This window comes from Asterias rubens, unplaced genomic scaffold, assembly GCF_902459465.1.
Source record: "Asterias rubens unplaced genomic scaffold, eAstRub1.3, whole genome shotgun sequence".
NCBI classification, from domain to species: domain Eukaryota; kingdom Metazoa; phylum Echinodermata; class Asteroidea; order Forcipulatida; family Asteriidae; genus Asterias; species Asterias rubens.
In genome coordinates this window covers 300,969-322,286 of record NW_022985702.1, presented here as the reverse complement: position 1 = coordinate 322,286, position 21,318 = coordinate 300,969, and the positions used below count along the sequence as shown (strand labels likewise).

At 37.0% G+C, this 21,318-nt stretch overlaps 1 protein-coding gene and 1 long non-coding RNA gene across 2 annotated transcripts; both read right to left on the bottom strand.

The window, feature by feature from the left end:
- Positions 1-506: 506 nt before the first annotated feature.
- On the bottom strand, positions 507-3,149 carry LOC117305817. Its single transcript, XR_004520734.1, has 4 exons — positions 3,046-3,149; positions 1,465-1,574; positions 1,055-1,123; positions 507-525 (listed from the first exon to the last, which is right to left on the bottom strand). It is a non-coding gene; the product is annotated as an uncharacterized LOC117305817 (long non-coding RNA).
- An 11,426-nt stretch (positions 3,150-14,575) lies between these two features.
- On the bottom strand, positions 14,576-19,967 carry LOC117305815 (hemocytin-like). The gene is made up of 3 exons (XM_033790689.1): positions 19,782-19,967; positions 19,359-19,497; positions 14,576-15,190 (listed from the first exon to the last, which is right to left on the bottom strand). The coding sequence occupies exons 1-3, from the start codon at positions 19,920-19,922 to the stop codon at positions 14,907-14,909; spliced, it is 564 nt and encodes a 187-aa protein (XP_033646580.1). The 5' UTR covers positions 19,923-19,967; the 3' UTR covers positions 14,576-14,906.
- Between the last annotated feature and the right edge of the window lie 1,351 nt (positions 19,968-21,318).

Below are 21,318 nucleotides of genomic sequence, written 5' to 3'. Positions count from 1 at the left end.
ATGATTCAATTTTCTTCAAACAAATTTACAATACAAAATAAGCATGACCAGGGCCTAATTTCATGGCTCTGCTTACCGCAGTATTTTGTGCTTGCGATCACCATTACTTCGCTTACTGTGCAAGCGCAGAATTTTTGCGCTAGCGGTGTAAGCGAATAATGACTAGTATTTTAGTAACGTCGCGTACACGCGTGCACATGCAAAAATTCACTGTTAACTTGTTAAATACGCTTGACATACGCGCAGAATTCCCTGCTTAAGTAAGCGCTGATTCTTTGCTTACGTTACGGTCAGCAGAGCCATGAAATTGGGCCCAGATAACGAGCCAAAAATTTCATAAAATCTAAGTAAACTACTGTCTGATCTGATAAAACTGAACGCTGAAATTTACTTGCATTTTTACACATCAATTTCAATAAAAAAGAAAACAAAGAAGGCTTAATCAGATTGGAGTACCTCGAGGTGAATTACTGAAACAAACTCTGACTAAAAAGGCTTAAAGTAGTGACGTCTTTCATCATAAGACTGCGGCAAAACAAAACAAAAATCAGTTACATGTATGTTTTCTTTTTTATTTATTTGTTTTCACCTAAAAAAGCTACTTTCAACATGCATAAATTGTTTAAAGTGCACAAACAATGTTCTACCTAAAGTATTGTAAAGCCCGGTTCATACTTCCTGCAAATGCGAATGCGAAGCGAATGTTGACGTCACAAATTCGCAACAAATATTCGCGGAAGTTGGCCTGTGCTCGACTCTTGCAAATATTCGCAGCGAAAACGGAGTTGTGACGTCAAATTCACGCCATAGTCGCTTCGCTTTCGCATTCGTAGGAAGTATGAACCGGGCTTAACGTACTCTAGCACTAGCAGGATGGCTGTTATAAAAAGGTCAAGATTAATTTCAACTGAAAAATGTCAGCCATTTTTTATTTTTAGGTACAAAGTGGCCACTTTAGGAAGAAATAAAACTATTTTAAAAATTGCAAAGATTAATTTATTAGTCAATTTTATTATTTTTGCAATGCAAAAACAGAGAAGCATACTGAACTTACAGTCCAGAGGAAATCGAGTCACTGTCTTCAAAGAATTCATCTTTACTGTTGGTAGTTCCCACAGGGTTGCTGAAAAAGAGAAAGCCACACCAATAAATTTCTTTAAAAAAAACTTTTTATAGTCTCGTCTTGTCATGTTAGATGCCTTGCAAATAAACTGCATTTACTCTGCCACATAACTATCTTTTGTTTTCCTTTTGTGATTGAGCTTTCACCTCAACCATCACATAACCTTTTAAAATAAATCAACACCTTTGAGTTTGACTTGTGTTTGATGAACCACCCTCGATAACCAATTAAAAAACATTCCTGGTTTCATCCATTTGATAGAGAAAATGTTTATCACAACTTGTTTTTTTGATACAAACATTACTTATCTTGGAAAGTCTAACACAAATTTGATAACTTACATTTTAATTAAAACAGAGGGAAGGGTTTGTTGTTCATGGAACTCCTTATCCACAGGTGTTGAAACAGCATGGTAGAGTAGGCCTATCTAGATGCACTGCCACCACTAGGACTAAAATGTAGGAATAAAAAAATAGCTTATTTTCAGTGACTGACTGAACAAATTCACAGAGACAGAGGCCAGTCTCAGTTTTTGTCTGGCTTTTTTTTCAAGGCCCTAAAATTTTAACAAGGTGAAAGAGAAATAATTTTGTAAAACTGTCAAAATCATGAGTTCACAGAGATTTCAGAGTGCTTTTGACGTAGTTGCGATAATCGTAACCCTCCATCCTCCCGACGGTCGGAGACCGGAGGGTTACGACACAAGACTGATATTATCGGTGTAACTAGCAGTTTTGACCAGTTTTTGCCAGACTCGTGATCAGATTCGTCCTTTTTTTCCACTTTCCAAAATCATGACAGACATTCTAAACACATGGAGTTGATCTTTATTGTATGACAACGTCATCTGGAACCCTTAAAACTACATCATGAAAATATTTGGCAGAAAAAACGACAAAAACTTACCAAAAGACTGACCGAATATATCCATAATCCATAGCGGGACCAACTAGTGATTTTGATGTCGCACTTGCTTGGCAACAACCAATCAGCGTGACCCAACCATCGATGTCGTATGCGTATCGGCCATTCCAGCTTGCAAACTCACCGCACTGTGTGTGTAAGCACCGATCCCCCGCACCGAGTGCGCAGCATGCAGGCATGTACATGTACATGTATTGTGTACACTTGCACACACACACACAACGTCGGGGTGTGTTTGGCCATGTGGGGGTATGGAGCAGCACACGGTACTTACTTACGAGCTGTATAGTTTGTGCACGCACGATGTTCACACAGTACATGTACATGTACATGTACATGCCTGCATGCTGCGCACTCGGTGCGGGGGATCAGTGCTTACACACACAGGCGGTGAGTTTGCAAGCTGGAATGGCCGATACGCATACGACATCGATGGTTGGGTCACGCTGATTGGTTGTTGCCAAGCAAGTGCGACGTTCAAAATCACTAGTTGGTCCCGCTATGGATTATGGATATATTCGGTCAGTCTTTTGGTAAGTTTTTGTCGTTTTTTCTGCCAAATATTTTCATGATGTTGTTTTAAGGGTTCCAGATGACGTTGTCATACAATAAAGATCAACTCCATGTGTTTAGAATGTCTGTCATGATTTTGGAAAGTGGAAAAAAAGGACGAATCTGATCACGAGTCTGGCAAAAACTGGTCAAAACTGCTAGTTACACCGATAATATCAGTCTTGTGTCGTAACCCTCCGGTCTCCGACCGTCGGGAGGATGGAGGGTTACGATTATCGCAACTACTTTTGACGTAGCTAAACTGTGACCAACGATACTATTGTGGTATCGTTGGAATGCCACACGAAGATTTTCCGATTTGACGGTGAAGATTTTCTTATTGAAAAAAAAAAATGAAATAAAATAAAATAAATGAGGATATGATGTGGATGATCAGATGATGATATGACAAGTTTGTTGGATTCTAAATTAAACAAAATACTCACTTCATTGGGCTTGAACTGGCCATAGTGCTGGTCTCAGGCATGACTTAGCTTACGTGTGTGTGTTCGTGCGTCTAGCACTAGCAGCAACGTGGCCAACTCATCGACGTGAATAACACTACAACCTCGTATGCTCGGCTCATCTCCACGGAGGGTTAATTTGGTGCGCTTTGCGCGGCGAGATCGATCATCCTTGAGAACGACGTTTGCTGCGAACCAGTAACCGACCGTTCGCGAATTATTTACGCGTGCCGAATTGAGAAAACAAAATAACTATTATTGGTCGTGTGAGGGCAGTATCTACGAAATTCATTCAAAAAATGAATAAAACGCTCACTGAGCGATAAACTCCAATCGGAAATTTGTTTTATTTATTTCTCATCAAATATGGCATTTCAGACAGAAATATTTCAAGGGATGTTTTCTACTATCATCATCATTAAACCGTGTAAGTTTTATATAAATCTGTGATCTTAAAGGATATTTTTTCTTACCAGTCCTGTAACCGCCCTTAATTTGTTCTTCAATATTATAACCTAACTAAACATAATAACTATCAGTATCACTATACATGCTATAGGCCTATCAGCTGATCAGACTAACCATGGAGGTAGAATTCTACCTCCATGGACTAACAAACATGATTAACTAAAAAAAAAGGCAGACGTCCATTTCCTAACTTACATGGTCCATGGGCATGTACATGGGTCCATGGACCATAATTGCTATAGTTAACTTATATAGTAGAGGATAGCCCCCCCCCCCCCCTCTACATGAAAATTTGTTAACTTTTCAGCTAGGCTGACCCCCCTCGGCGGCCTGTGCTCCTGCTCTAAAAATGCTAACATAACAAGCTAGCCTACTACTAATTAAAAAAGCGCTTAGCATGCTTAGCCATGCATTGGAACTGTAAATAATGGATTAGGCCCCTATCTCTTGCAGCAGGAATTTAAAAAAAAAAGATTTCAACACACGATTAAGTGTAAAAGTGTCGTTGGATAGATGATTTAAAAAAAAAAATCGTTTAGTTTTTGATTGTGAAAATTGTATTTGTGATTAGCCTACCTATTTGTTATTTTAAATTTTGATTGTGAAAATTGTATCACTGACTGTCATGACTGTGATAAGCACAGAGTCGGAGCTCGCGAGCATGCATGGTATTGGTACTCGAGTAAGTGGTGCTTTCAACATGTTCAAGCCCACGGACATGTCAGAGGTAGTTTCAACAAGCCCTCAGTGAAGGGTCAACATATAAAAAATAAATACCTAGGCCTACGTGTAATTTTATAAAAATCTAATAGTTATAGGCCTAACATTTATTAGGCTTTTTTGTTTTGTTTTTTTCCCCAGATAATGAGGGTCAACTTCAAAGTATTTTAGACAGTGGAAGTAGAATCAGAATACCAAATGTGACCACATTCTCCACAGAACCAATGAGTGACATAAACACTGATGGAGACGCAGTTGTTGAACGTCAGCGCCACATCCTGGCAATGGCAAAGGTAGACCTGCTTGTTATACCTTTTCCTTGGTAACAAACTGTTGTGTCGAGAACTAACCAATCTTTGCCTCGGGTGCCATTTTCCCCCTCGGGTATACAAAATGCCATGGACCCTGTCACGACGTGTAACAATTGTATAATGTAGGTAAGGATCATACAGTTTGCTTAAAGGAACATGTTGCCTTGAATCGGTCGTGTTTGTCTTTCAAAAGCGTTTGTAACCGTTTGTTATAAAGTGCATATGGGTAGAAAGATGTTGTAAAAGTAGAATACAATGATCCACACAAACATGCCTCGAAATTGCACGGTTTTCCTTTTACCTCGTCGACAAACACGATGAGCCATTTATGGGAGTCAAATTTTTGACCCCCATAAAAGGCCGACCGTGTTAGTTCGCACAGTAAAAGGAAAACCATGCAATTTCGAGGGAAGTTTGTATGGATTATTGTATTCTACTTTCCAACCATATGCATTTAAAAAAAAAACGGTTACAAACGCTTTTTAAAGACAAACTCGTCCGACCCAAGGCAACGTGTTCCTTTAAATTCCACATTATTTAAAGTACGTTAAATAAGGGAATCAATGTGTGGTGAAGAGGTTTTCAACTAGTGGTTTAAACCCAGAGAGGCCTGGTTCTTGATAATTTTACCGAGACAAAGTCGAGGTAAATTATCGAGAACCAGGCCTCGACGGGTTTAAACCACTAGTTGAAAACCGATTCAACACACATTGATTCCCATTCATAAATACCTTTTGTTAATGCCCACTGGACCTCTGTTTATAACAAGCTATTTAAAACCTTGAATTTTCAATTGTTAAAGTGTCTATAACTGTATTTTTTAATGTTTGTTAATGTTAAAACTTCGCCCTGGTCATATTGTTTACATTCTAAAGCCTTGAATGGGAATAAAGGAGTGACTCGTTCTTAAATGTCCGTTTAAAACCTTGCAGGGTCTTTGCCGTGCGATAAAGGCAGCCGACCCTGCCGGCTTTAAACGTACATTGAAAAACTCTTCACTACCCCTTTATTCCCTTATAAATTAGCTCCTGATTTACCTAAAAAATTTTGTGACAGTAATTGAATGGATTTGATACACAAATTGGACTGATATTCATGCTGTTTTTTATTTAGTATTCACATAATTTATGTGGGTGTACTGTAACAGCCATTCTGTGAAGAGCTGTCTAAATGAAAACCATTAATTTGTGGACAATCACCGGAGGACAGAACTTTTGGTCCCCTGTATAGAATTATTTTCAGTGAAACAAATTTGTAGCCATGGAAAATGTTCAATGAAAACGTGTAAAAAAGAAATGAAAAGATGTTTCTCATTGACATTTTTAGCTAAGCAGTGCATATTTTTAATGCTCAAAGAGACAGCATTTCTTGCCTAGAGAAAGTGCCTTACTGCAATAGTCTAAAACCTCTTCCATTCAGTTTCTCAGCTAGTTGGCCTCAGGAGAAGTAAACTTGAATCTGTGTTTAACTTCTTTTTAAATTAAATTAGTGAGATGATATTGCTTTGTTATTTATTAGCTGTTTAAAAAAAAAAATGGACACTATTGGTAATTGTCATACTTGGTGTATCTCAACATATGTATCAAATAACAAACCTGTGAAAACTTGAGATCAATCGGTCATCGAAGTTGCAAGAAAATAATGAAAGAAAAAACACTCTTGTCACACTTAGTTGTGTGCTTTCAGATGCTTGATTTTGAGACCTCAAATTCTAAATGTGAGGTCTCAAAATCAAAGTTCTGGAAAATTACTTCTTTCTCGAAAACTACGTCACTTCAGAGGGAGCCGTTTCTCACAATGTTTTGTACTATCAACAGCTCCCCATTACTCGTAACCAAGTAGCGTTTTAGGCAAATAATTATTTTGAGTAATTACCAATATTGTCCACTGCCTAACTGTTTTACTGTTGAACATAACTGTTTTACTATTTAACTTTAATAACATAAACATACGCATTTTGACTGCAATAGTTATATTATTCAACTGCTCCTATAACAGACCATCTGGAGTCTCACCACATGAATTAAAACAACGCACACTGCTTGAAAACGTGAAGAGGAAAAAGTTATACATGCTTGAATGAACACAAATGTTCAAATAATATACATGTGCAAGACTTGCGTGGTCTAGGTTGTCAGGTTGTAAGCACTTAAGTTGTGGAGTTGTCTTGATGGTGATTAGCCTTAAAAATATGGATTTTAAATAAATGTCTTTGTGACTTTTGTTGAGTTTAATTAAATGTCTTTTAACTTCTCGTTTTTATTTACAGTAAACCCAATCGAATATCAATTAAAGTAGGAGCATAAGGTGCAGTTGTAGAAAAGTTGAAATGTTGCCTACACTGGAAATAACATTTCAAAAAGATCCAAACAAATCAAATCGGAATGTCTTTGCTTTCGACAGGAAAAACACCATTGGGAATAAGACTGTCGAAGAGCAAGTGGTTAAATCGGGGGGGGGGGGGGGAATCCAATTGGAAAATAGATGAAAAATTCCCAATTGGAATAGGAAAGTCCAATGGGTAAAATGTCCAATTGGAATAGGAAAGTCCAATTGGTTAAAATGTCCAATTGGTTCCAATTCAAAATGTTGATATGGAAAATTCCAATTGGAAAATTGCAATACCTATTGGTTCCAATTGGTTTGTGCCAATATCCAATGGGGAAAATATCCAATTGGTTCCAACTGAAATATTCAATTGGAAATGAATTGGAAATTTTGGTAAGGGCTCTAGCGGCTAGGCTTTGAATTGAAGATACCCAAGCCTACATTCGTATGGACTGTGAAAGGGGGTAACCCTGTTACAGCACTAGGAGTAGGTGGCAATGGCCTCTGGAAAAAATAATTGTAGCCCACACCTTGAAGTGGCCTTCAGGCCTTGTGTGTCAGGCGACTTGCATAAAAAAAAATAATAAAAAAAAAATAACGATCTTTTTCAGCGGGGCCTAGTCTTCCAATTCAGTCAGAGTTCAATGTGTGACGGCGCCGTGAGACCGATCGTCGGCTGGGGTTGGCAGCAGATTCTGCCCCCGGAAATGAAACTGGGCCCAGGGTCCAACTTCATCATAAAGCTGCATTAGCCCTGGTGGCCTTACACTTCCGTATTATACTACAGTATCTGTGTACAGAGAATTACTTCTACATGTGTATATAGGGCTAAGAGCTGCATGTACATTATTGCATATCGTTCTTTCTTAGCAGAAATGAGCAGGATACCAGTCACTTGTACATTTTTGACATGGCAGTTTGGTAGCACAATAATTGTATTGCGCTGATTAACTTTTGTATACGCTTAGTTTTCGGAAGGCACTAAATACTAAACTCCAGAGCGGTTCGGCCCATCGGAGAATACTCGAGCGAGAATGACCTTATGACGTCAGTTTGCATATGCTTGCATCTTTTAGACATGAAAATATTAACAACCAGGTCCTAGTGGTTAGTCCACTCTTATGTAACAACTGCCCAAACCTGCTGCTACAAATGTACTTGAATAAAGAGGTCTGAAGCAGTGCTTGCATCTTTTAAACATGAAAATATAAACAACCAGGTCCCAGTGGTTAGTTCACTCTTATGTAACAACTCCCCAAACCTGCTGCTACAAATGTACTTGAATAAAGAGGTCTGAACATGGGAATCCAACGCACCCACTACTATAGTGTAATGTCGATCAATGGTCCAAGTTCTTAAACCCCGGAATGTTTCCTAAATCTCCTACTGTGAAAGTTTGCTTGGTATGCTAAAAACACAAAGGCAAAAGATGTGTATCGAATACCTCTTATTATTTGGATGAATGAGCAAAATACGCGGTCAGGTTCATGTACTGTTTACTATCAATAAAGATTCGTATTAGCATTTATTTTTTAGAAGTCTCTCCTATTCATCGTAACTCTTCGTGTAGCTGAGTAACATCCGAAAGAGAGCGCATTTGAAGAAGATTGTTGTTGCAGCTGGGGTGGTCGAAAGTGCAAGATTACCAATATTAGGTTCCAATAATTGTCATTTTAAGTTGTAAATCAAGAAATGGGTAATTAAGTTATTCATCATAGTTTGCAATAAGGGAATTACAGAGTGAATGTTGTTCATTAGTTCGTTGGTAGGATACAGACATTTACTTGTTAGTGTGGTCCTTTACCAATACAAATTTTTTAGCACAAAAGAAGTACTACTTTTAAGACTAGCAGTTGATGTTACATCTTTTATTTGTGTCCTCTTTCTACAACAGTACATAACAATAGTTCCACATTTTACCAGTGGAGCTAAATGTAATATGTTTTTTAATCCCTCCTTTAAGATAACATGGGTATACATTTTCACTGAAATGTTCTATTTTTTAGTGACCCATCGGATAAAAAAATATTGGGTACTAAATCTAGTTTAAAGTTGCTGAGGTTTAAACGTTGTATTTGTGGACGATTTAACACAATTCTTTAGTTTTACACAACCCGGGACTTTAACTGCAGGTTTATCAATGGTTAGTGCTAACCAGTAAGTTTAAAAGTATTAGTTATTAGTTATTAGTATAGTCAGTGAAAATTAAGTTTTTCATTAAAAAAGCATTTTAGAGCAAAATTTCAACGAAAGCCCCCCCAAAATTTTTTTTTTTGCCCTCTTAACTGTTGGTATTTTGTAAGATTTCTCTATAGTATAATTCGTGGATTTGCAAACCTCAATAATGGTGAAGGTCTGTTTGACATCAAATTCTTTTCAAAATTACTCTCCTTAAGTACGATTTTTTTGTTATCTCACATTTTAGACACCCCTTTGATTTTAACAAAGGCGTATTCTTCATAGATTTTAGTAATGGGTTTGAGTTAACAAACAGTTTGTATAATAGTAATAGACCCCAGCAATGCACAAGACAGAATATGAATTTAAATTTGAACAAGATACTACATACTGCACATACAATACCACTAAACATCAATAATACCGATAGACTGTGTAAGTCAACTTCGAGAGAATTTGAAATTTCTGAAACCTCGAAAAAAAGCTACAGCTTGTATTATGAACTGCTTGTGTAATTGTAGAGTGCTGCTATAATAAAATTCCTCCATTGAATAGGGTCTATCGTAATAAGAACACATTTATCAACCATTAATTTTAACAATTATTCGTTGTCAGTTTTAAAGAGAAATAATTCCACAATTTAGTTTTGAGTATTGAACAGTGAAACCAACGTTTCTTTTCAGAACCACCAAAACTCATTTAGAGATTATCATTACATGGTATGGCAACAGTGATGTGACCAACGCATTAAACTTATACGAACTTGCATTTAGGCGTAATTTTCATAGCTTTTGACTCACAGGTACCCGAAAGCTCAATAGTGACCTTTTCATCGTGAGACTTACACAGTATACACTCTAAAAACTCCCGGGTCAGGAATAACTCGGATTTGGGTCCCAGGGGGCTAGACCCATTTCTGGGTCTGTTTAACCCGGAATCCGTGTCAATGTGACCCGGATTCTGTATCATTGTGACCAGAAATTTGGTTAAATGCGGGGATTTTGACTCGGATTCCGGGACTCGTTGACAGGGATTCAGAGTCAAAGTGACCCAGAAATGGGCATGGCCCACTGGGACCAAAATCCGGATCAATTCTGACCCGGGAGTTTTAAGAGTGTTGTAACTACCAACAAGTTTACTTTACTCTACAACTCACAATCGAGGCACATAGTGTAAGATTTTAAAAGTGGCATTGACAAGTGTTTTTGATATTTTAACAACGCACCGAAGTAGCAGTTAGACCCTCTTCTTGAATGTTATAGAGCAGTTTTGACCCTTACTTGTTGGTTGTTAAGTGGTACCATTATTCCTAAACAATTTTTTAGGTCAAATTTTACAGCCCCACTGCCAGTGAAAAAAAAACTTCAATCATAACTTGCCATTGATTTAAAATCTTACACGTTTTAATTTTTTTTTTTTTTTGAGCTGTACACAGAATTACAGTTAAAAAGGATATTCTAAAAACAGAAATCATTCTTAAAGCTTGAACTCTTGGAACATCATTTTCAGAAAAATGTGGTATGCATTTTGCAAATTGTTTTTCGTTTTGTTTGTTTTTCAAATACATTACTTGTTTACTTAAAACAGAATCTATTGGAATCCAACTTGTCAATTTTCAAGATCGTTTGCTTGTTCGTGTTTTTTTTTTTTTTTATCTAAACAAAAGAGAATCATAGTATTTAAAAATGATTTCAACTACAACATTATTATCATTAATACATCCACCGATAAATAATTGAATAAAAACTCAACAAATGTTGAACATGTTTGAAATGCTATTGACTAACTAGCTTGTATAAAGAAAAGTTATTGATTCCATATTTTGATTGCGATTTTTTCATAATTCAAAACTTGAACAAACCGTATGTGATATTGATAAGACCTGCCGGGTCACCAGATGTAATTGGAGTCCCTTGTTTACCATAGCAAACTATAAAACAAGTACAAGTTGAGGCTCATTAGCTTCATGTGTCTTTACCTTTTACCAGTCAGTCTTCACAAATAAATGCCAATTTTGATATACGCTTGTTAATATATTGTTGGTAGCATGTTGTCTTGCTTGTCACCATCTGTTGTTCGATTAAACCAACAAGGAATTTTTGAATTTTGTTAAAACTGGGCTTTGGAGAATACAATATGACCTCCTTTTTATTCAAAATGAGTTCAGGGTTTTTAACAGTGATGTAATTTTGATCACCACAAGTTTGCTGTGACCTGTAAGGGACAAGTGCACTTCTCTCGTATTATTACATCAAAGATGGTGGTAAATGACGCGAATTGCAATCCATCCAGAAGGAACAGCAAACAATTTACATAAATTGTAAATCACACTTAAATATGGAACAACTCTTGAAAGTGGCGATGATACTCTTGCCTGATGCTTTTTCTTACATGACACCAATATTGTTGGCTGTTTGACTTTGTTTTGGGTATCAATTTTCATTAGTTTTGTGGCCCATTTTGTTTATTCCCTATAACCCAATTCAGCTCCCTTGGGAGAAAACAGTCCATGTTCTCACTTAAGTCACTATCAAAGTCCAAACAGTCACCAGACCTATCTCTCATCTAACCATACATACCAAGCGATCAGGATTTGAACCCACACCCCATTGTCCTAGCCACTGAATTTATTAAATAACTAACCACAAGTACCACTTATGATTTAGTATAACTTTAGGAGCTTTTTAGATCAGTTACAATCAAATTTAAATCAGAAACCATTCTTAAAAAATAGCTTGTTACCAACAATGTGGTAAAACTTAAAACGTTTGTCAAGGCTATTTCGTTTTTTGTTTTTTTTTCTCTCTATCTGATTTCTTTTTTTAAGAGATTCTTTACTAAAAATCTTGAAATTCTAATTATTTTACTGATCAATCGCAGCTTGCATGTTTAAAAATTTGAATAAAATGTGTTGGTTATTTTTTTTAAATGGTCTCTGAGATAAATTTGTTTTACCAATAATATATCGATACAATTAACACCAGTACAATGAAATATTACACAACAATTATTAATAGGTGCAGATCTAGCCCTGGCGGCCTTACACTTTCGTGCTATATCTGTGTACAGAGGAATAATCTAATACAGGGCTAGTGCAGATATTAATTAAATAAGTTACAATTAAGGCACAAGTGCAAATCGAATGGGACAGAAGTTGATCCATCGGGATCAGCGATTTGAAAGGTTTTTGTGAAAGTATTCCCTCGTATAGCATTCCCTCGTAGCTTAAAGCTGTTGGAGTTACAATGTGTTTTTTATTTTAAAGTCCAGACACAATCTTTCCCTGACCAGGCTAGCTTGTTTCCAGTGTCCAGACATATAATGTAAAATGTCAGTGTTGGATTATAAACCCAAATGACTTGATAACACCTCAGTAACACCTTGTTGTAATTTTTGTTGTAACCTATATTAATTATAATTGTTTTCTTGGTGTTCCGTGTTTTTATCGTAGGTCTTTTGTGGCATTTGTGCCTTTTACTATTGTCTATATTTTTTAACATAGTTATTGTAATGTTTGTAATTCAAAAACAAATCAACGTTTTGCTGTGACTTTTGAAATGTTTTTTTTTTAATAAACCAATAAACCAATAATAATAATAACAAACCAAGGTTGACAAGGTAAACTGCCCAAGGAACCTGCAGCCGATTTCACGAAACGCTAACATTAATCCTATCTCGAGTTTAGGACAAGTAACCCGTCCTAACTTCTCTGGATTCGGATCTTAACTCGTCTTAAGTCCTAAGATTAATCCGAAGGTAGGAAGAGTTTGTTGAAATCTACCGTCGCGACGGCTGGTAACATTGGCAACTCTTTAGTTTTTGACCACGGTTTCCAACGTTTTAAATTGGAGTAGTTTAAAGGTTTGGAAAACAGGACCAGGTGAAGTTTTTCTTCAACGGGAAAGTGTTTTGTTGACAATTAATTCTAAAGAGCAATGCTTCTTAAATATAACTGATACATTGCAAATGGTGGCATCACAATATTACTTTCTAAAGTACTATATTATACATGTAAACGGTTGTTAAGATCAATTTATAAAAGAAACCATTCTTAAAAGAGAAGTTCTATTTTTTTCTTCAAATCAAATACAATGTTATTTGCTTTAAGTTGATCCTTAATGATAGATTCAAGTCTAGACAATCCCCCCATGCGTTTCCCTAAACTGTTGAGTAACTTGTTAACCAATTTAGTTTGAAGATTCCCTTCATTACGAAAGTACACTTTTGCTTAGGTTTGATAACTTCTTCTGAATTTTAAAAATGGTTTCAGCAGCTATCTACGAAATACAATGAGGTTTATACCACGGTTACAACAATGCTTAATAATTAAGTGAAAATTTTAATAACTTCAAAATTAAGGCAAGCCTGGTAAATTTTGTAAATGTTATTCATTCCAAAGTCATATGTATTCCTCTGGGAGCTTCATCTCAATCCGCCGTGTATTCCTAATCCCATCTTTGTTTTCCTTCAATGTGCATGTCAAATCCAATTAAAGGCAGTAGACACTATTGGTAATTACTCAAAATAATTATTAGCATAAAACCTTTCTTGATTATGAGTAACAGGGAGATGTGATAGTATAAAACATTGTGAGAAACGGCTCCCTCTGAAGTGAAGTAGGTTACGAGAAAAAAGTAATTTTCCCTGAATTTGATTTCGAGACCTCAGACTTAGAATTTGAGGTCTCGAAATCCGCCGTATATTCCTAACCCCATCTTAGTTTTCATTCAATGTGCATGTAAAATTACATTATTAAGGCTGCGGTTGTTACACTCTACGTTCCCAGTAAAGCTTTACATCCAATATAAGAAGCACCAAGTCATAGAGCAACTGGTCCGCTCTCATTGGTCTGTGATCTTGCTACTATTTAAGTGAACGCGATTTTGTTCCCTTTAACAAAAGTGCACCCACAACTTGTACTCAGTGTTTCTCCTCAAGAAATTAGAAAGGAGATGGATCATTCTGACCCGCTGTTCGTTGTAGCGATGTTGTGTTAGGAATCAAGGCAGCTTAATCAGTAGGCTAGCTTGTTACACGAATGCTTCAATGAGAAACAGTTGCCATTGCGTTTGTACTGACTTATGCAAAATGTATTTTCGAACAGAACTGTGTGAGCTCTAAAAATACAATCCTAAAACAAGTTTTTGAAAAAAATTATAAGTATGCCCTTCTACTTTAATTTTTAAACAGTGTAGCATGTGTTTGACACCAGTCTGTTTTGATAATGTTGTTACATCCAACTGATTCTACATGAATTCATTTTGGTAATATTTAAAGTTTTAACTGGACTGCTGGACACTATTGGTAATTACTCAAAATATTTACTAGCATAAATTACTTGGTAACGAGTAATGGGGAGAGGTGGGAAATGGCTCCCTCTTAAGTGACGTAGTTTTCGAGAAAGAAGTCATTTTCAAATAGTTTGATTTCGAGACCTTATAATTTGATTTTGAGGTCTCGAAATCAAGCATTTGAAAGCACACAACTTCGTGTGACAAGGTTTTTTTTTTCATAGTTATCTCGCAACACGACGACCAATCAAGCTCAAATTTTCATAGGTTTGTTATTTTATGAATATGTTGATATATACCGAGCGAGATAAGTGCATGGTCTTTGACAATTACCAATAGTGTCCAGTGTCTTTAAAGGCTAAACATTTTTTTGTTAGTTGTTGGCTTAGCTTCTATTTTGTGATTGAACAGTCCATATACCACGGTATTGTTTACCTGTTTAAGTCTGAGCTAAATAGATAACCAATTTGGTGGATAATTGTACCAATATACGAGTCTGCGTTGGCTTATAATTTGATTGTCACTGCAATTTCCATCCTCAATTTTTTTAGCCACGAGGTGGAGATTTGCGGCGTATTTTGATTTCAGTCTTTGCAATACGAGACCCATTCCATTCAGTAGCTCTCATGACTCGTTTGTATGGACCCATCGTATCACCAGGTTGTATATATTCAGCATTAAGGTTATTATCTACACCAGGTATACCAGAGCATCTATTAAACCACCATCCTCCTTCACTGTTCAGACTTGGGCAGTTTGTTTCGTCTTGGTTATTATCTGTGTGATGGTGAACGATGAAGGCTTGACCGTTGGCAGTCTCAAGAATATCATCTGGAAAACATAAGAAAGTACAAATAATCAACATTTAAAAATACCTCAGACAGTTTGGCTTTTCCTATCGGCGGAGAACATTTCACGTGGGGTGTTTAAAAAGTTGATAAAAGCACAGCCAGAGCTGTTTGTAACCGATTGTTTTCGGATAGCATTTGTGCGGGTTAGCAAATGCTATCCAAAAACTATCTCAAAGAAATGCACCGCCCGGTCATGACCCTACCGGTTTGAAATGGCCGTTTAAGAACTCGTCACCACCCATTTATTCCCCTACTATTATTTGATGTTCTTTTATTTAAATACGTTTAAGTGGCTGGTAAGCTATAGTTTTTTGGGGGATAAAATTAAATAACTCCACGCGTGTTCTAGAATCTAATATAAAATATTTGATTGATTGAAAATTTAAATTGAATGCGTTCTGTTCCTGTTCTTTAAAGTGGCAGTAAATTTTTTAATTTTTTTTATTTCTTTTTAAAAGGCTTCTCTAGAACACTAATGGCTCTAAGGGGACTCTGTTTCGTGAGTGAAATACACCGATTTGAGTGTTTGAACAATTTAGTTTAGAATTACTTATTTCATGTAATGTAATGTGTAATATGTAATGTGCTTTATTGATGCTTTGCTCGACTAACAATTGAGTACAGTTTGGAATGTCTCAATTGGATGACATTGTGCACTTAGAGAACGTGGTGAGGGATCAACAGCATACATCATTAAATTACATCACTTACCTCTGCAGCCAATGAGCTCAATACGTAAGTAAGAGTTTGTATTCAAGGCTGTTGGTATGATGCGGATGCACCGAGTTTGTGATGTGCAGTAGTAATACAAATGCAAAGGCTGACAATGAATTGTTTACTTGTAACTTTTGAATTTAGTTTGGTGTATTTCAATTAAGTGGGTTCTTGTACAATAAAATTGAATGCGTATTCTTATATTTGATGATGAAGCACGAACGTTTAAGTCCATGTTCGAACGATCGGGTGCGTGCACGCAGTCGCAGCGAGTATTAACCGGCTAAGCATGCCAATAGAAAACGTTGTGAATGATTGAAACCTCTGCAGCCAAGAAGCTCATTTTTCAACGGGAGTAATTCCGTCTTCCATTCCTATCTAGTGTCCACAATATCCAACTAGAACCAAACACAACCATGTTCGAGTATGGACTTTCTCCAACATACTAACACTCAAGACTTGCCGTTAAATATTTAGCATCCGTTTCTTTGTATTTTGGGGGTTTCTTACCATGCGTTAACCTTGCTCTGAACCGTACAATAAGGTGCTTCTTTCGGTCGATCTATGGCTGTTTGTCTTGCCAAGTGCTAACCCTTTCTGTACCACCTCCTCACTACCACCTTTAATGCTGATATAGCTGCTCATAAAAGTATTCCTTCAGACAGACAAGCTCATTGCTTTGTCTACGTTGAATCATAATTCACGTCCCATCAAATCGTGTAGTTCAGTTTTAGAAATTGACAAGAGCGTTCTATCATCTGCATAACGATTATTGTTTACAACTTGGTCACTAATATTTAACACCAACTTCAAAATTTGCTGAGGCATTAAGCATCAAACATTGGGCGTAGATCTTAAACAAATACAAATATGTTATACAGCCTTGATGAACCCCCTGCCAAGTATCAAACCAGTCTGAGTCGCCATAATAGGGAAAGTTTCACCGTCAAGGATTTGTCTGCAATATATGTCATCAGGTACTGTTATTATTATTATTATTCTCTACCTCTGATTTTGAAGCAAGAGGACCTTTGAATGTGAAAGCGCAGTGTTGCTTAAAGCGTTTCCATTTTTTTTTAAGGTCTATGGCAAGCCAGTTCATACTTGGCTTGTCTGCTTTTGACATCTTAATGTCTTGTATAGGCCTCCGTAGATTTTAATTTCGGCTCTGAGTTGAGTGTTATGTGCCCAAAAATTCGTTACGCATCCCAAAATTCGCTAAACTAGTATTATTTTTGAGTTATTAATCATAGTTATTCACAGTTAGTTCTACGGCTGTCAGTTGCACTGTTATTCTAGATTTACTGCGTGTTCCTGTCCACGCTTTGCTCACGACCACGAACGTCTTAATACGTTACGTGAATGTCGGTCACGTGTGGAAAGACTAGAATTTCTTAGGGAAAATTCACAATTATTTCTGGTACTCACTAACTGTCCTTATAGTGACGAAATCAGGAACATGTCTTTGTTCCTCAGTCGAATCTGTCTGGTTTAACACTTTTAAGGGTTCCTTTATTATGACACCATGTAATATATTGACTACGGAGGATCGTGTCGGAAACTACGGTGATCCATATGTGATACTCGACTAACAAAATGAATGAATGTCTCAATTGGATGACATTGTGCACTTGGAGAACGTGGTAAGTGGTCAACAGCATACATCAATAAATTACATCACTTACCTCTGCAGCCAATGAGCTCAATACGCAAGTATGGGTTTGTATTCAAGGCTGTTGGTCTGTTGCGGATGCACCGAGTTTGTTATGTCCAGTATTGATATAATGCAAAGTCTCACCATGAATTGTTTACTTGTAACTTTTTAAACTGAGTTTGGTGTGTCTCAATTAAGTGAAATTTTGTACAATTAAATTTAATGCGTTATCTAATTTTTGATGACGAATCATGAACGTTAATCCAAGTTCGAATTGTCGGGTGTGTGCACGCAGTCGCAGAGGGCACAAACCGACCTTAATCATGCCAATTGAAAACGTTGTCCAACATAGAACCAGACACAACGAGTTTAGTATTTAATATTTAATATGTGGAGTAACCAAAGATGTTCAGGTTATGGACTTTCTCCAACATACTGACATTCAAGACTTGCCATTAACCGTTTAGCAACTGTTTCTCATCTGATCCGTACAATGCGACATTTTGATCAATTTATGGCTGTTTGTCTTGTCAATTGCTAACCTTTGTTTACCTCCTTCGCACTTCGACATTTGATGCCGATTTTGATGCCGATCGTTCCAATCATAACGCGTCATACCGAATCGTGTAGTTTAGCTTTAGAAATTGACAAGAGCGTTGTATCATCTGCATAACGATTTTTTTTTCACAACCTGGTCACTAATGTTTTGCATCGTTTTCAAAATTTGCTGGGGCAATAAGCATGAAGCATTGGGCGTTTATCTTAAACGGGCACAGTTTTTGAAAACAGCCTTCGTGAAATCCCTGCCAAGTATCAAACCAGTCTGAGTTACCATTATGTGGTACGTATCACCATCAACGATTTTATCTATACATTGAGTATTAGTTTCGCAGGTCGTTATGTACAATCACAGTTTTCGCTACAAACTTTGAATATCAATTCTAAGTTAGGTCGTTAGTTGTGTAAAATGTCATGATCAATGGGTTAATAGGCATAATAATAATAATAATAATAATAATAATAATAATAATAATAATAATAATAATAATAAACGGTTATTCTAAAACGCATAATACAATAAAGTCTCTATGCGCTTGGGTGAGTGAACAGTTGTGTTTTAAGTTGCAATTTAAATTGTTCCAGGGTGGGGCAGTTTATGATTTGGTGTGGTACATTGTTCCGTAGTTCGGGTGCAGTAAATTGGAAGGCACGTTGAGAATGAGTCTTTTAATGAGGCCCCTTCATAATGTATTTGATATGCAGCATCCGAAACCGAGTGATCTATAATTTTGATTTTGAGAGTTCCATTTCTCTATTTTACATAAAACAGATTTCCCTATTAAATATCAAAAATGTGTGTTTGGTGATTAAGTGATTCACCTGACTGCTTTGTGGTCAAACGGTTCACAATAACCTTTCGTTAACAAATATACAGCAATCTGTTTAATTTGTCTTGAAGGCGCGAATATGGACATTTATCTTAAATTCAAAGTTTCGTTTTTTTGCAAATCCAAGTTTATGTAGATGTTACTTGCAAATCTTTATAATCATGATTATCAACAATCCAGATGAACTTATTTATAGAATTGGATATTCATAAATACCCCAGACAGTTTCGTCACTCCTATTGGTGTCCATTTTGATAACATCCACTGGTTGGCAATATTTTGTTTACTTTTAACTTTAAGATTAGAAGAAGAGGCTAGCATATATTAATTCAGGTTAAGATTTAGGCAATAAGCCTGACATTTGAAAACGTGGTGATTGACTGAAACAATACCTCTGCATCCAAGGAGTTCAATACGTAGGGCTGGCAACCCATTCCAGGCTGTAGGTCTGATGCGGATGTACCGTGCTTGAATAGGCTGCTGGAATATATTGGTAACTGGGGTGTTTCTATCAGTGTTGCCAATGAATGTCTGTAAAAAATAAATACAAACCAGAGGTGGAGACACAAATCAATACAAATGATAATTTACACTTTGGTTATAAATAGTGGCTGTACTGCATTATGAAGTAATAACAATTGACACATAAATCCTGAATAAGGATAACTTTCCGTATGGCGCCACCACTTTTTCACTCATATTTACAGAAAGGGATATCTCATTGAGGTAAATTAAATACTATATTATTTCATATCGAATGAAAAAGTGGTGGCGCCATACGGAAACTTTTCCGTGTCTTTGCTGAGTACTCTTACCTGTGGAGTAGAGTCCCCATTAACATACAGCCATGCAGTGCCATCAATGCTGTATTGTACCTGGTAGTGTGTCACCCAGTCATCATAGTCTGGATCGCCCTGTGTGACGACGCCCTCAATATGCATGGGGTCTAAACCCATATATACTTGAAGCCATGAACCAACGAACTGTCCAAGCTGGGTACCAACCACTGTTCAGGTTCAGTCGTGCATTACTCGGCTGAGTATATGAACCCACTGACTAGATGCTGTGATCCTATCATCAGGAATACTCCCGTCTTCCATTCCTAGCTTATGTCCACACTGTATATCAACTGGAACCAAACACATCGCATTAAAAGACAGTCTACTGAAGCGTGTACAATAGGTGGAAGTGTTAGTAACTTGGCAGCACTTTTTCTAATCGAACATACGTATAATAACCAACCTGTGAAAGTTCGAGATCAATCGGCCATCTGGTTCAGGAGAAAAAAAGTGAAAAACCGACGATATAATTCTATTCTTCGCGCATGTCGTGTGAATTTCAAATGCTTGCACAATTCCTAGGACAGATTTTTGAATGTCACCCTCACGCGTTTGAAACAAGAAATAGACTGCTATTTTATGAAAGAAAGCGATTTTATTGTGAACGGTCGTTGGTACAGTGGCTCCTACATACTCAGGCTTCGGGGAGAGAGTGCCCGTCTGCAGTTGGTTAGAAAGGTCACCGAAGGGCCAATCTTTGATAAGCGATCTACTATGCTTTAGCGCGTAGGATCTGGAGACGGTGCGGGTGTGTGTGTGTGTATCGTCGGCCTGCATGCTGCATGCGGTACAAATAGTGCTAACTTGCTAGCTATACCAGCGCACAATGACAGTGAAGATAAATTCTAATGGACGTTTTTAAGACTATTTTTAACTTTCTTTTTCATGGAGATAGAATGATATTATCAACGCACACCATGACCATGTTGATCGTCAAACTACAGGGGTCCTGTACCGAGATAAATGTGGAACTTGCATATAATGTCCATATAAACAGATATTTTTGTCCCTTTCCCTACATTGTCACAGGCAGCTTTAAAGTTTGCAATTTTCCATAAGGAAACTCATTCACATTCCTGTTTTAATTCACAAAGGACATTATTTCTAGTATTACATTTTCCAAACAAAAACAAATAATCGATAATTTATTACCAAAGTCTCCTCTCTCGGCCGTCCTCCGAGACGACACTCGTCCATTTCAATCTTGTTTCTCAAAATTTCAAAATTTATATACTTTATTTTGTAATTTTAATTTGCCTCAGTGGGGTCTAAATATATCAGTAAAAATTGTTAAAATGTACGTCTACTCTTATTGTCACGCACCATCAGTTATCTGACAATTTATGTTGCACCCTGGACCATGGTCACACTTTGTACGTGCGTTTACTTTTGTGAAATAAACCAAAGTCCCAGCAGAGTGGTGGACCGTTGATGTCTTCCTCTATGGTTGAACCGTGGCCTGCAACACACACACGTACCCGGCAGGCGAGTGTGTGTGAGCCTGCTGCCGGGT

What these genes read in the sequence shown, in the direction of transcription:
- LOC117305815 (XM_033790689.1), bottom strand. Translation starts at nt 19,922, where the DNA reads ATGGGTTTAGACCCCATGCATATTGAGGGCGTCGTCACACAGGGCGAT. An exon ending in ATGGGGACTCTACTCCACAG is followed by an intron (nt 19,498 to 19,781) that starts GTAAGAGTACTC and finishes TATTTTTTACAG; the next exon opens with ACATTCATTGGCAACACTGA. An exon ending in TGAACTCCTTGGATGCAGAG is followed by an intron (nt 15,191 to 19,358) that starts GTATTGTTTCAG and finishes TATGTTTTCCAG; the next exon opens with ATGATATTCTTGAGACTGCC.